At 37.2% G+C, this 12730-nt stretch overlaps 1 protein-coding gene and 1 pseudogene across 13 annotated transcripts in view; one reads left to right on the forward strand and one right to left on the reverse strand.

Moving 5' to 3' along the window:
* Positions 1-12730, forward strand: part of RABGAP1 (RAB GTPase activating protein 1) — a 178634-nt gene that overhangs the window by 107470 nt on the left and 58434 nt on the right. For all 13 annotated transcript variants that reach the window (XM_088019038.1, XM_088019044.1, XM_088019045.1 and 10 more), the window contains one exon: positions 9714-9827. In XM_088019038.1, the coding sequence (XP_087875164.1) occupies positions 9714-9827 (114 nt within the window). The remainder of the gene's footprint in view (positions 1-9713; positions 9828-12730) is intronic.
* On the reverse strand, positions 5244-6128 carry LOC114212772 (COP9 signalosome complex subunit 2 pseudogene; annotated as a pseudogene).

A 12730-nucleotide genomic window follows, 5' to 3' on the forward strand; every position in this document is an offset into this window, starting at 1 on the left:
GATTTTTGTAGGGCCATCTTGGTCTTGTCCAAACACAGGAACATCTGTTTTCATTAGCATAAAAGTCTTATTCTTTATTTTTTCATTTAAGCAATTCTGCTGTTTCCAAAACATACAAAATTAAATTACAAATGGTGAGAGTTATATGTAATTAAGAGAGAATGATTATACCTCAAGGATGTGTTCAGTCCTCATTTATTCACTTATAAACATTTAGCACCCCTTCAATTTCTGTTTTCTTCTTTTGGGTTTTTATCCTAGGGGATTGTAAAAATTAAGTCTTTAAAATCATTTCTTACAAGCTATAGCTGACTTTTTAAGAGCAAAATATAACCTTTTTTTTTTAAATTTCTGTGAAATATTGAAAAGAGAATATGGTGTAATCGATTTGAGTGGGGTTTTGCTGTTATCTGTTTTATTCTGTTTTCTTAAGTGTTACATGATGGCTTTTAACAAATCATTTTTTTTTAAAAGATTTTATTTATTTATTTGACAGAAAGAGACACAGTGAGAGAGGGAACACAGCAGGGAGAGTGGGAAAGGGAGAAGCAGGCTTCCCACTGAGCAGGGAGCCCGATGCAGGGCTCGATCCCAAGACCCTGGGATCATGACCTGAGCCAAAGGCAGACGCTTAACGACTGAGCCACCCGGGCGCCCCTAACAAGTCATTTATTAACATTACAGACTAGTCCCAAGATCTTTTTCTTTAGGCAGCAAGCTACTTTGGAAATAATAATCTTCCCCGTGTTGGTTATTTCTCATGGCAGCCTTCCACTGCATTTTCTTTGTTTGGGTACTTTCTTTTTCTTCCTGCCATTCTTAGCTTTCTATTTTTCAACTTGAGTTTACAAAGGGTGTGTATTCAAAGGGTTTCCGCCAGTTCCCAGTACCTTGTTAATCCTGAGAAGTTACCCAGTGGGCCAATTCTCACAGTAAGGTATAAAAATAGTCATCCAGAAAAATTACAGAATGTGGTACCACTGTGATTTGAACTAATGGATGACTTTCAAAACTTAGATGGAGAGAAGAAAAAAGCATGTAAGTATTATCATTTCTGTAGATTTTTCTCTACAGAAATTTTTTTTAGAAGAACCTTAAAAATTAAGTAACAAAGCCTCACCGTTGCTTTATATCATATACACTAAAAGGGTGTAAGAGTTGAGGCCAAGAGAGAAATCATCTATAAATCTTTCACATGAACAGAGCCTACTTTTGATTACTATTGAGCTTATACCCACAGCATTCATTTCACCAGTTTTATTCCACATATTCTGTTCAGCATTTTATTGAGTGCCTAGTAAGTGCAGATCATTACTGGTATGTGAACTTGGGTGGCTTAACCTTGCTAAGCCCAAACTTCCATATTGTATAAGGAGATAATGCAATTTTTTTCTTTTAATAAGCTATATTCAAGAGTGGTTTTAGATTTACAGAAATTGTGAAAATAGTATAGGGTGTTCCCATATACCCTGCATTCTTTCCCCTATTATTAACATCTTACATTAGTAACCAATATTGATGTATTAATATTAACCAAAATCTATACTTTAGTTTTTTTTTTTAAGATTTTATTTATTTAAGAGAAAGAGCACGAGCAGGGGGAGTGGGAGAGGGAGAGGCAGGCTCCCCACTGAGCAGGGAGGCTGACATGGGGCTCCATCCCAGGACCCTGGGATCATGACCTGAGCCAAAGGCAGACGCTTAACCAACTGAGCCACCCAGGTGCCCCTATACTTTATTTAGTTTTGCTTAATTTTTACCTAATGTCCTTTCTCTGTAGTGGATCCCATCCAGGATACTATATTACATTTTGGCCTCATGTCTCCTTAGGCTCCTCTTGACTGTAACAATGCTTTATACTTTAACTTGTTTTTGATGACTTTGATGATATTAGGGAATATTGGTCAGGTATTTTATAGAATGCCCCTCAGCTGGAATTTATCTGTTTTTCTCATGAGATTATGAGTTTTGGGGATGAACACATAGGTAAAACACCATTTTCATCATCTCTTATCAAGGGTAGGGACTATCAGTGTGACTCACCACTGTTGATTTTGACCTTGATCATCTGGCTGAGGGCATATTTGTCCTATTTCTTCACTGTTAAGTCACTGTTTTTACCCCTTTCCATACTTTGTTCTTCCAAAGGAAGTCACTCTGCACTGCCCATACCAGGAATGGGCTTCCTCCAAGAGGGCAGCATGAAAGTTACTGGGAATTCTTCTGCATAGGGTATTTGTCTCATTCCCCCCCGCCGAATTTATTTAGTCATTTAATTATATAAGTATAGACTCATGGATTTTTATTTTATACTTAGGTTATAATCCCAGTACTACTTCATTTATTTTGTTTAAATTGTTCCAGCTTTGGCCATTGGGAATTCTTTCATTTGGCTCCACTTTCCCTTTGGCATACTCCTGTTGTTACGGGTTTGTTTTCTTCATAGTCAGGATACAGGGGAAGCACTTCCTTACTCTCTGGCACTTGTAGATAGTCCAGGTTCATCTTGTATATTTCCTGCCCCAGTCTTAGAAACAACTATTTCTGTAAGGAGTCCTGGTTCCTTTTGTTGGTAACTGGTATTAGAAACCAAGATCCTGGCACTAGGTGTGCTCACTGCTACTGGATTTTATTGCTTCTAGGCCCTCTCATCGACTGACAGAGCAAGGAAATACCTGTGCAATAATGCCTTTTGATCAGTCAACATGTGGGTCCAGCAAACAGTGCATTGGAATTAGTATGGGATGGTAAACCTTCTGTATAGTTCTTTGCAACTTTAGATACAATTATCAGTCATACATAGACTAGAAGGAGGGTAAGACAAGTACATAAAAGACTATTCCAAAACAGCAGGGTAATTGCTATAAGGGTGCTACTAATACGGTGTGTACACTGATTGGTACACTTTTCTGGAAGACAAATTGACGGTATAATTCACAGTCCAAAACACAAGGGTTAAGTTGGATCTTGGAGGAATGATGTAATTGTGGAAACTGTCTTTCCCTTAGGAATCATGGCTCTACTTTACAGCCTTGTTTATACAGAAGAAGTAGAACAGCCTGAATATTCCAGAGTCAGAAATTTAGCATAGTAAATTATGATATAGCCATGTTACAGGTAACTGCATTAAAAATGGTAGGGTAGATAATTGTCAAGTGATATGAAAAGATGCTCACAACATTTTGCAGTTAGTAAAATTAATTTTCAAAACAGTATGAACTTTTATAAAAATAATTACATAAAAAGTTAGGCATATACCCACCAGACATCAGCTATAGTTATTTCTGAGTTGTGAAATTATCTTTCTTTTTTCTTATTTCCTCCCAGTATTATCGTAAGAAGGAAGCAAAAAAATTTTTATTAAAACAAAAAGGTTTTGTTACTATATGAAGAAAACAAAAAGTTAGATTTTTTTTTTTTTTAATGCAGTAAGGTGGGTCAGCTCGATGGCTCAGTTGGTTGAGCATCCAACTCTTAATTTCAGCTCAGGTTGAGATCTCAGGGTCATGAGATGAAGCTCCACATTGGCTCCATGCTGGGTATGGAGCCTGTTTAAGATACTCCCTTTCCCTTCGCCCCTCCTTATTTCCTTCCCACCCACCACCACCACCCTCCCCCACCCCCATTCACACTCGCGTGATAAATAATGAAACGCAGTAAAGTGTATCGTTAATTTTGAGTTATGTTTGGACAACAGTGAGTAGTCCCATTTGGCAGGAGTATGGAAGGGGCAATAAAAGAGATTTAGGTGTTAGTATGAGGTGTTAATTCTCAGTATTTGTTTAGTGAATAAATTTTAGAAGTGCTGAGATTTTAGAGTACAATTTTTAATGAAGTTATTTCCAACAATGTATATGTGTATTCCATTATATGATTATACCATAATTTATCTCTTTTTCTGTTGATGGACATTTGGGGTTATTACAAATAAGGTTATTATGAATATTCTTAATTTTTTTTCCCTCTTGATTGTATGTTTTTGGTTCTCCTATGTAATATTAAGGAGGAGAATTGCTGGGTCTGGGTATATATGTGTTTACCTTTACAAGAAACTGCTATGTAATTCACCAAAGTGGTTGTATCATTTTATACCTCCATTAACAACAATTGAGAGTTCCAGTTGTTTCATATCCTTACCAATATTTGGTATTGTCTTTTTATTTTAGACAGTCTAGTATGTTTCAGTGCATATATTTATGATTTCTGAGCTGTACATACAGTACATACGATTTCTGAGCATTGCTAATTGAAATGTAAGGGACAATATCCTTATAGGATTTAATTTAAACTTCTGCATTGGGGGATACAGAAATTTACAAACTTTTGGAGAACTGACTTCTGTAAAATGTAGCATTTTTAACATTTTTTTTGTAGCTTGACATTTATTCTTTTTATTTTATTTTATTATGTTAATCACCATACATTACATCATTAGTTTTTGATGTAGTAGTGTTCCATGATTCATTGTTTGTGTATTGTAACACCCAGTGCTCCATTCAGTACGTGCCCTCTTTAATACCCATCACCAGGCTAACCCATCCTCACACTCCCCTCCCCTCTAGAACCCTCAGTTTGTTTCTCAGAGTCCATAGTCTCTCATGGTTCATCTCCCCCTCCGATTTTCCCCCCTCATTAACATTCATTATTACATGAAAAAGTGCATATGTTCAAAGGGATATACATTTCAAGTTATTGCAGCTTATTTGTGACAGAATTTATGCTTGTAAAACATATATGAAATTAATCAACAGTAGCATGTCAGTATATTTAAAATCATTACAAATCTCTGTTCATATTGCCCATGAAAAATTACTGTGGTATATATTTAGAGCAGGACTTGGCAAACTGTGGCCTAAGGGCCAAATCCAGCATGCTTCTTGTTTTTGTAAATAAAGTTTTATTAGAATACAGAACTGCTTGTTTATTTACATATTGTCTATGGCTACTTTTACTCTGCAAAGGGAGAATTGAGTAATTTTAATGCTAAATGACTCGCAAAGCCAAAACTATTTGCTGTCTGCCTCTTAACAGAAAAAGTTTGCAAGATGTTAATACTGCATAATCATGGCATTTTAGTTTCTTCTGGAGATTAAAGCTCTTTTTCATGGGATGAAGTGGCAGAAACATCAAACCAGTTGATGGAAAAAAATCCACTTCTGCCATAACTTTGATAATTTTCAGGACACATATCAACTGACAGTTTTGTCATTCCCTGTTAGGGTTTACATCTCTCCACGATTGTCTTAAGTACCTTTGTAACAGCTTATTCTCTGTGAAATCATTTTACTAACTATAGTCTGGTTGAGAGGATGTATTTGGTTGACTTCATCAGTTTGGCCATGAATAGTGTTCTGCAAAATGCATTGCACCAGCAAGTTTCTTGTACCCGCTACACCTATGCTTAACTCCTTGGAAATAAAAGCACTGTGTATTATATAAACCTTAATGTTATAAGCACTTGGGTTTGGATATTTCACAGCTCTTTGCTGTGTTCTCTTAGGAAGAAATTTTCCATAATGTTGCTGTGATTTGTTTTCAGAATCTTTTCAAAGTTAGTGATGTCACTATTCTGTTACAAACTTACTAAATTCATTGTTGTTAGAATTCCCTGATCATTTTTGTACAGCCTAACTTCTGGCAAGTCAAGTGGATTTAATCCCAAGTTTTTCAGCATATTTCCTAAGACTAGATATTTTAAGTGGTTGACATAGAACTCCCCAGTATATTATCACTGTTGAGGCTTTGAATTTCAGCATGTGAATTTTCAAATTCACCTTTTCTCAAGGGCATTTTACCCCTTAATTCTCTGATGACTCCCATGATCAATGGATGAGGGTTGGCAGAGTGATGAGGACTGACCAGTTACAGAATATTTTTAGTTGTGTTATTTTCCTACCCTACGTGCATTTGAATTTCCGAACCATATATCTCTAATAACTGTGTCCTCAAGTTATCTTCATCACCAATCTGATATGACTGATGTAACTGGCATAGTATATTTTGAAGTTTTCCATATCCCTCTCAATTCTTAATATAATTTATTTAACCTTCACACTTGTATTAAGCCACAGTCTCTTAGAATGTTTCAGAACTTCCATTGTTTCATAGAATTTCTGGAGTAAATTCATCTGGCATTTTCTTAAAAAGAATTCTCTTTAGAGATGGAGATACAATTCAATAATAGAATTAACAATTTTTTCAGAATAATTTTTTGTAGCTGTTCCAAATGTAGGTCAATGACATGTCTGTTCATCGTTTCAGGAAAGCTTTGTCAATGTGAAATTCATCTTAGTCGTTTTAATGTTTTCAGTCTCCCTTCTCTTTTTCTTTCAAGCTCCAAAATCTTTCAGAAACTGCATTAATGCTGCTTTGAAATTATAATTCTGATTTTCCAAACCGTCATTTGATTAAATAACTCCCTTCAGAGTATTCCAGGTAATGGCCCTTCTTACCAGTGCACAAGAGACCATCCTCTTTTGGCAGACATTTTGGCTGGCTGTTTCATTGTGGTTTTAATTAACCTTTTCATTTGCTTATTTGCCATTTATGTATTTTCTTTTATGAAGTGTCTGCTCAAATTTTTATCCATTTTATTAGATTGTCTTTTTCTTTAAGTTCTAGATATATTCTAGATACAGTTTTTTTCCCACATATCTGTACTACTTGCCTATTTGTTTTTTAAATGGCATGTTGTGTTTTATTTTTTTGTTTATTTTAATTTCACTATTAACATACAGTGTTATATTAGTTTCAAGTATACTATACAGTGATTCTGTCCATTGCGCAGTGCCCATCATGGAGAGTGTATTCTTTAATACGCATCCCCTCTCCCACCACCCCTCTGGTAACCATCAGTTTGTTCTCTGTAGTTAAGAGTCTGTGTCTTGGTTTGTCTCTCTTTGTGTTTTTCCTTGGCTTGTTTGTTTTGTTTCTTAAATTCCACACATGAGTGAAATCATATGGTATGTGTCTTTCTCTGACTTATTTCACTTAGCATTTTACTCTAGCTCCATCTATGTTGTTGCAAATAGCAAGGTTTTGTTCTTTATTATGGCTAATATTCCATTTGTGTGTGTATACCATATATATATTATACACATACATACGTACACATATATACAGATATATATGTGGCACATCTTCTTGATCCATTCATCTATCAGTGGACACTTAGGCTGCTTCCATAATTTGACTATTGTAAATAATGCTACAACAGACATAGAGGTGCATGTATCCATTTGAATTAATGTTTTTGTATTTGAGGGGTAAATACCCAGTAGTTCGATTCCTGGATGGTAGGGCAGTTCTATTTTTTTAACTTTCTGAGGCAACTCCACACTGTTTTCTACAGTGGCTGCACCAGTTTGCATTCCCACCAATAGTGCACAGGGGTTTTCCTTTTTCTCCACATTCTCACCAACACTTGTTTCTTGTGTTTTTGATTTTAGTCATTCTGACAGGTGTGAGGTGATAGCTCATTGTAGTTTTGTTTGGGCCTTTTTTTTTTTTAAGTTTATTTATTTGTTTAAGTAATCTTTACATTCAACATGGAGCTTGAACTCACAACACCAAGATCAAAAGGTGCACACTCCTCCGACTGAGCCAGCCAGGTGCCACTCTCATTGTAGTTTTGATTTGCATTTCCCTGGTAATGAATGATGTTGAGCATCTTGTCATGTGTCTGTTGGCCGTCTGTATGTCATCTTTGGAAAAATGTCTGTTCATTTTTCCAGTTAATAAGGTTCTTTCCTGATTTAGTTTGGTGCCTCATTCACATGGGTCTTGAATTAAACATTAACATTAGAATGATTCTGGTTTGGATAGGGCTGTTGACCACATAGTGTTGCCATTGCTTAGTCCTGAAGAAGTGTTTGGACTTCATTAGGTATATTTATCAAGCATTGACTGACTTTATGCCCTACATTATGCTAGGCTCTGTGGAAATTACAAAACAATCACAATTTCTATCCCTATGTGAATAGTTTTATAGGAAAGTTAAAATAAAAATAAAAATATTGTGGGAACCTGATGTGTGTATTCTGCATATCACTAGTGAGTGTGTACATATGTGTGTTCAGAGGAGATTACTTCCTTTCTCTTTTATCAAGTCTTTTCTATATGCATGTCAGACACTGGTAGAAGCTCTTTATAGATTTATATTTTATATATACATTTAATGTAACTTTTACTACAACTTTATAAGGTAGGTGATATTAGTCACAGAAGGTATGAAACTTACCTAAAGTTGTTCAGCTTAAGAAACTGAGCCAACTTTCAGACCCACATATGTGTGCCTCTAAGCTGTGCCCCAGGTTTTAAGGCCTTGAGGTAAATATGGATACTTCATTTTCATCACTTAGCTATATATACCTAAAGTAGGACCGGGAACTCTTATTACTTTAAAGGGCTGGAATCATCTTGGGTCTCTCTTTCATTTGTATGAGCATCCTCTTTTATTTTTCCATTTTAAAATCATCTTTATTCAGTTGTAATTTATATACAGTAAAATACACGAATTTTAAGTGAATGATTCAGTACATTTTAACTACCACCATAGTTGTGTTGGATAATGTTTCCATATTCAGACGTCAAAAAGTTCTCTTCATGTCTCTTAAGAATCAGTTTTCTCCATTTAACTCCAGCCTCTTCCAAACACTGATCTACTTTCTAAAACTTAAAATTTTGTCTTTATAAGAATTTCATACCCATGATATTAATGGAAAATAATCTTTTGTGTCTGGCTTCTCCAGTCACTTAGAAAATGCTTTTGAGGGGCACCTGGGTGGCTCAGTGGTTAAGCGTCTGCCTTCAACTCAGGTCATGATCCCAGCGTCCTGGGATCGAGCCCCGCATCAGGCTCCCTGCTCTGCTGGGAGCCTGCTTCTCCCTCTCCCACTCCCCCTGCTCGTGTTCCTGCTCTCGCTGTGTCTCTCTCTGTCAAATAAATAAATAAAATCTTTAAAAAAAAAAAAAACCAATGCACTGTTAAAGTAGAAGGTCATGTTTCTGTGCTCCAGTTCTTTAGCATGTGAGCAAATAAAATTTAACAAGGAATTTATTAGAAATACCTGGATGCTTGCTTTGTTGTATAAAGGATTGCTGTGATATTATTGACATTTGTTTAGTTTTCGCCATTGGCAAAAGGAAGGGATATTTTTCCCATAGCCTATTTGAGTCCCTTGACATTTGGTGGTCAGTTTCATATTGAGTAGACTGCTGTGTGCATTTTTATGCCATTTGCCCTTAGGATAAACCCCAATTAAGGGACTTCTCTTTTCCTTTTGAGAACCTGGCATATGGGCATCATGCCAAAGGATCATTTAAAGCAGCGATTTTTATACACAGTTTTTCTAATGGGAGCATTTTACCTCCTTTTGAGATTAATTTGAATATTTTCCTGTGGGAAATCCATTTTGATTACATTTTCCCTCTTGCAATAGAAAGGTCACCAGCTGCACTTCTTGACAGAGATGAATACACATGAGGTATATACAGTAAGCAGGTTCCTTTTCTTCCATATTTTTTCCCTTAATATTTGATTTTGCTTTTGCTTGAACAGTTGGTCCCTGAAGATGCAGTAACTCTGGGCATGCACATGTAGATGTATGTCCCTGCAGCATTTTAAAGCATGTAAATGAGAAGACCTTGTTGTATAAAGTTACACAAATACATTTGTGATTAACTACTAAGCCTCTTTCCTAATGTTTCTACAGGAGTCTCCCCAGGACAGTGCTATCACTCGGGATATTAACCGGACATTCCCAGCTCATGACTATTTTAAGGACACAGGAGGAGATGGACAAGATTCCTTATATAAAATATGCAAGGTATTTCGCATCAAAAAAAATCTTAGTTTTGAAAGGTGATTTTGGTTCTTTGAAATTACACGAAAGGTAACTACAAAGTGTAATTTGTATCTGATGTATAAGAAGGCAAAAAAGGGGGCACCTGGGTGGCTCAGGCGGTTGAATGTCTGCCTTCGACTCAGGTCATGATCCCAGGATCCTGGGATCAAGCCCCCGAGTCAGGATCCCTGCTCAGCTCAGAGTCTGCTTCTCCCTTTCCATCTGACACTCCCCCGTGTTCGTGCTCTCTCTCGCTCACTCTCTCAAATGAAAAAATAAAAAATCTTTGAAAAAAAAAAAGACAAAGAGAGCGCAGACTTTCTGAAATTGTGATGTTACCTTTAATTTTGTGCTGATAATGAACAGGAAATCAACGAGACATAAAATGGTAAGGTTTCTGTTTACCCTTTTAATCGGGACTTGCAGATGATAGTCCCTTGGCTCCACATTTATTATTTTTTTATGGGGGGGGAGGGGCAGAGGTAGAGAAAGAATCTTCAGCAGTCTCCACACCCAGCACAGAGCCTTGACACAGGGTTCAGAGTTCAGTCTCACAACCCTGAGATCATGACCTGAGCTGAAGTCGAGAGTCAGATGTTTAATCGACTGAGCCACCCAGGTGACCCCTCCCCAACCCAACTCTACATTTAAATTTTCAGAAATTGGTTTTACGTTAAGAGCCTCTGAGTCCTATAACACTGCAAACTCCCTTTTGATATTCCCATTATAAGTTATGAACTTGGCAGCTAGGACACGTCCAACATTGGGAAGTGCTGATGCCTATCTAGGTGGACTTCTAGCACTGCAGCATAATAAATGGTGGGACATAGTGATATCTGTCAAAAGATCTGTACCTGAAACCTGTAAAGGAAATGTTCAATTTCAGCAGTCCATTTTCCAGTAGATTCTGGTACTTCAGAGCTGTAAGGCTAAAATAGGACTTGGGACCAAAGTTCTCCAACTTCCTCTGTCCTCAGAACTAGTCTTTAGTCTTTTCCCCCCAAAATTAATCAAGTACCTATTAGGAAGTACAGACTAGGCATGAGACATGCCCTTAAGAAATTTACATTATTATTGATTGAAAAGGTAGAATTAACAAGTTTTAGGGCAGGCTAATAAAGGACAGGTTCTCCAGGGATTAACTAGATGCTTCAACTATAAGGGCAGTTAGATTTAGAAAAATGTTTCTTTAATTTCCACAAAGTTGTCATTTCTGTTGTGATCCTCTTCTCTGATCATCCTTCTTTAGGCTCTTCTCAGTTGTGCTTCCCACTCATGCAGCCATCCAGCTATGCCTCACTGCAAAATTTCCCATAAAGGAACCCCTGTGCTCACTGCCTCTGAGCCCTTACTCCTGATCCCACTGCACTTTAGTGTCTGTCTCACAGTGGTCTTCCTTGCAGCGCTCTCTGCTCTTGACCTCTCTCACCCTCCCGGTTTTGCTCTCACCTTCTCTCTCAACATTGCTGACTCCCTCTTTATCTCTCTCTCTGCCTGCTCCTAAAACCGAGGCATTCCCCTGGGTGCTCAGTCAGTAGTTCCTTTCTCTCTACACTGTCTCCCTGGTTGACTCCTTCCACCCCCACAGCTTCAGCTACAACCTCTGCACAGATGTTCCCAAATCTGTGTTTAGTTCGAGGCCTAAATTTCTACCTGTCAGTTGGTCTTCATGTAGAAGTCTGTTAAGTACATCAAACAAAAAGGTCTAAAGATAGAGTTCATTTAAAAACATGTTTTATTATGAGAATTTTCAAAGATAACAAAAGTTTAATAGAATAATGAATTCGTATATATCCCCCACCAGATTTAATATTTATGAACATATTGCCACAGTTGTTTTCTCTATTCCTTTTAAAAATTTTCCTGACGTGGGGCACCTGGTGGCTCAGTCGGTTTAGTGTCTTACTTTTGGTTGTGGCTCAGGTCATGATCTCATGGGTCATGAGATCCAGACCCGTGGCGGGCTCCACGTTCAGCAGGGAGACTGCTTGAGGATTCTCTCTCTCTGTCCCTCCGCCACTCACACTCCCAGGCTCACTCGCTTGTTCTCTCTCAAAAACAAAAAAAGTACTTCAAAGCAAATCTCAGATATCATGAATCTAAATTCTTCACTATTCATCTCTAAAAAATTAGATCATTATTCATCGGTAGTATCCATCATTATCCATCAGTGCCATCCAGTAAACTCCATATTCAGATTTCCCTATATGTCTTTATACATTTGGTTGGAATTAGGATCCAGCAGTATCCATAATATGTTTAGTTGTTATGGCTCTTTTAATTAGAAACAGTCTTCCTTTTTCCCTCCATGCCATTGTCTTGCTGAAGATAGAGTCATTTCTCTGTTAGTTTTCAGTTCCTTCCTTTAGCCACATTGAATTTGATAGGATTGATGTCTCTTATAGCCATACTTCCCTTTCTAATCACTGCCTGCTACAGACCTCTGTCATAAGTGCTAGCACATTTACAAAAGCTGCCTTGCATTAGTCTCCCTCCCTTTGGGTTCTAGCAATTTATTATTTTCCCCACGATGACCCCAGAATTGGATCTTTTGCAGGGCCTCCACAAAAGTCTTTGGTGCTTCCTCCTAACCCACAGAATGAAATCAAAATTTCTTAGTTCATTTCCTGGTCCCAGATTCCTTAGCTTAGCATTAAAGGCATTTTGCAATGTATCCTGGTTTAATTCCTAAATATCTTATGCTTCAACTACATTGAACTTCTCACTGTACTCTGGTTGATTTACACATCAGACTTCCCAACTAAACTGTGAAGTTCTCAAGGGCAGAAATCACTTCTGTGTTTTAGTATCTGTACCACTCGGCACAGTGCTTGGCCTATAGTTGGTGCTCATTAAATGTTAATGAATTAATGAAATGCCTTTTA

Source organism: Eumetopias jubatus, unplaced genomic scaffold (assembly GCF_037043125.1).
Source record: "Eumetopias jubatus isolate StellerSeaLion01/CBP00866 unplaced genomic scaffold, mEumJub1_p1.0 scaffold_15, whole genome shotgun sequence".
NCBI lineage: Eukaryota > Metazoa > Chordata > Mammalia > Carnivora > Otariidae > Eumetopias > Eumetopias jubatus.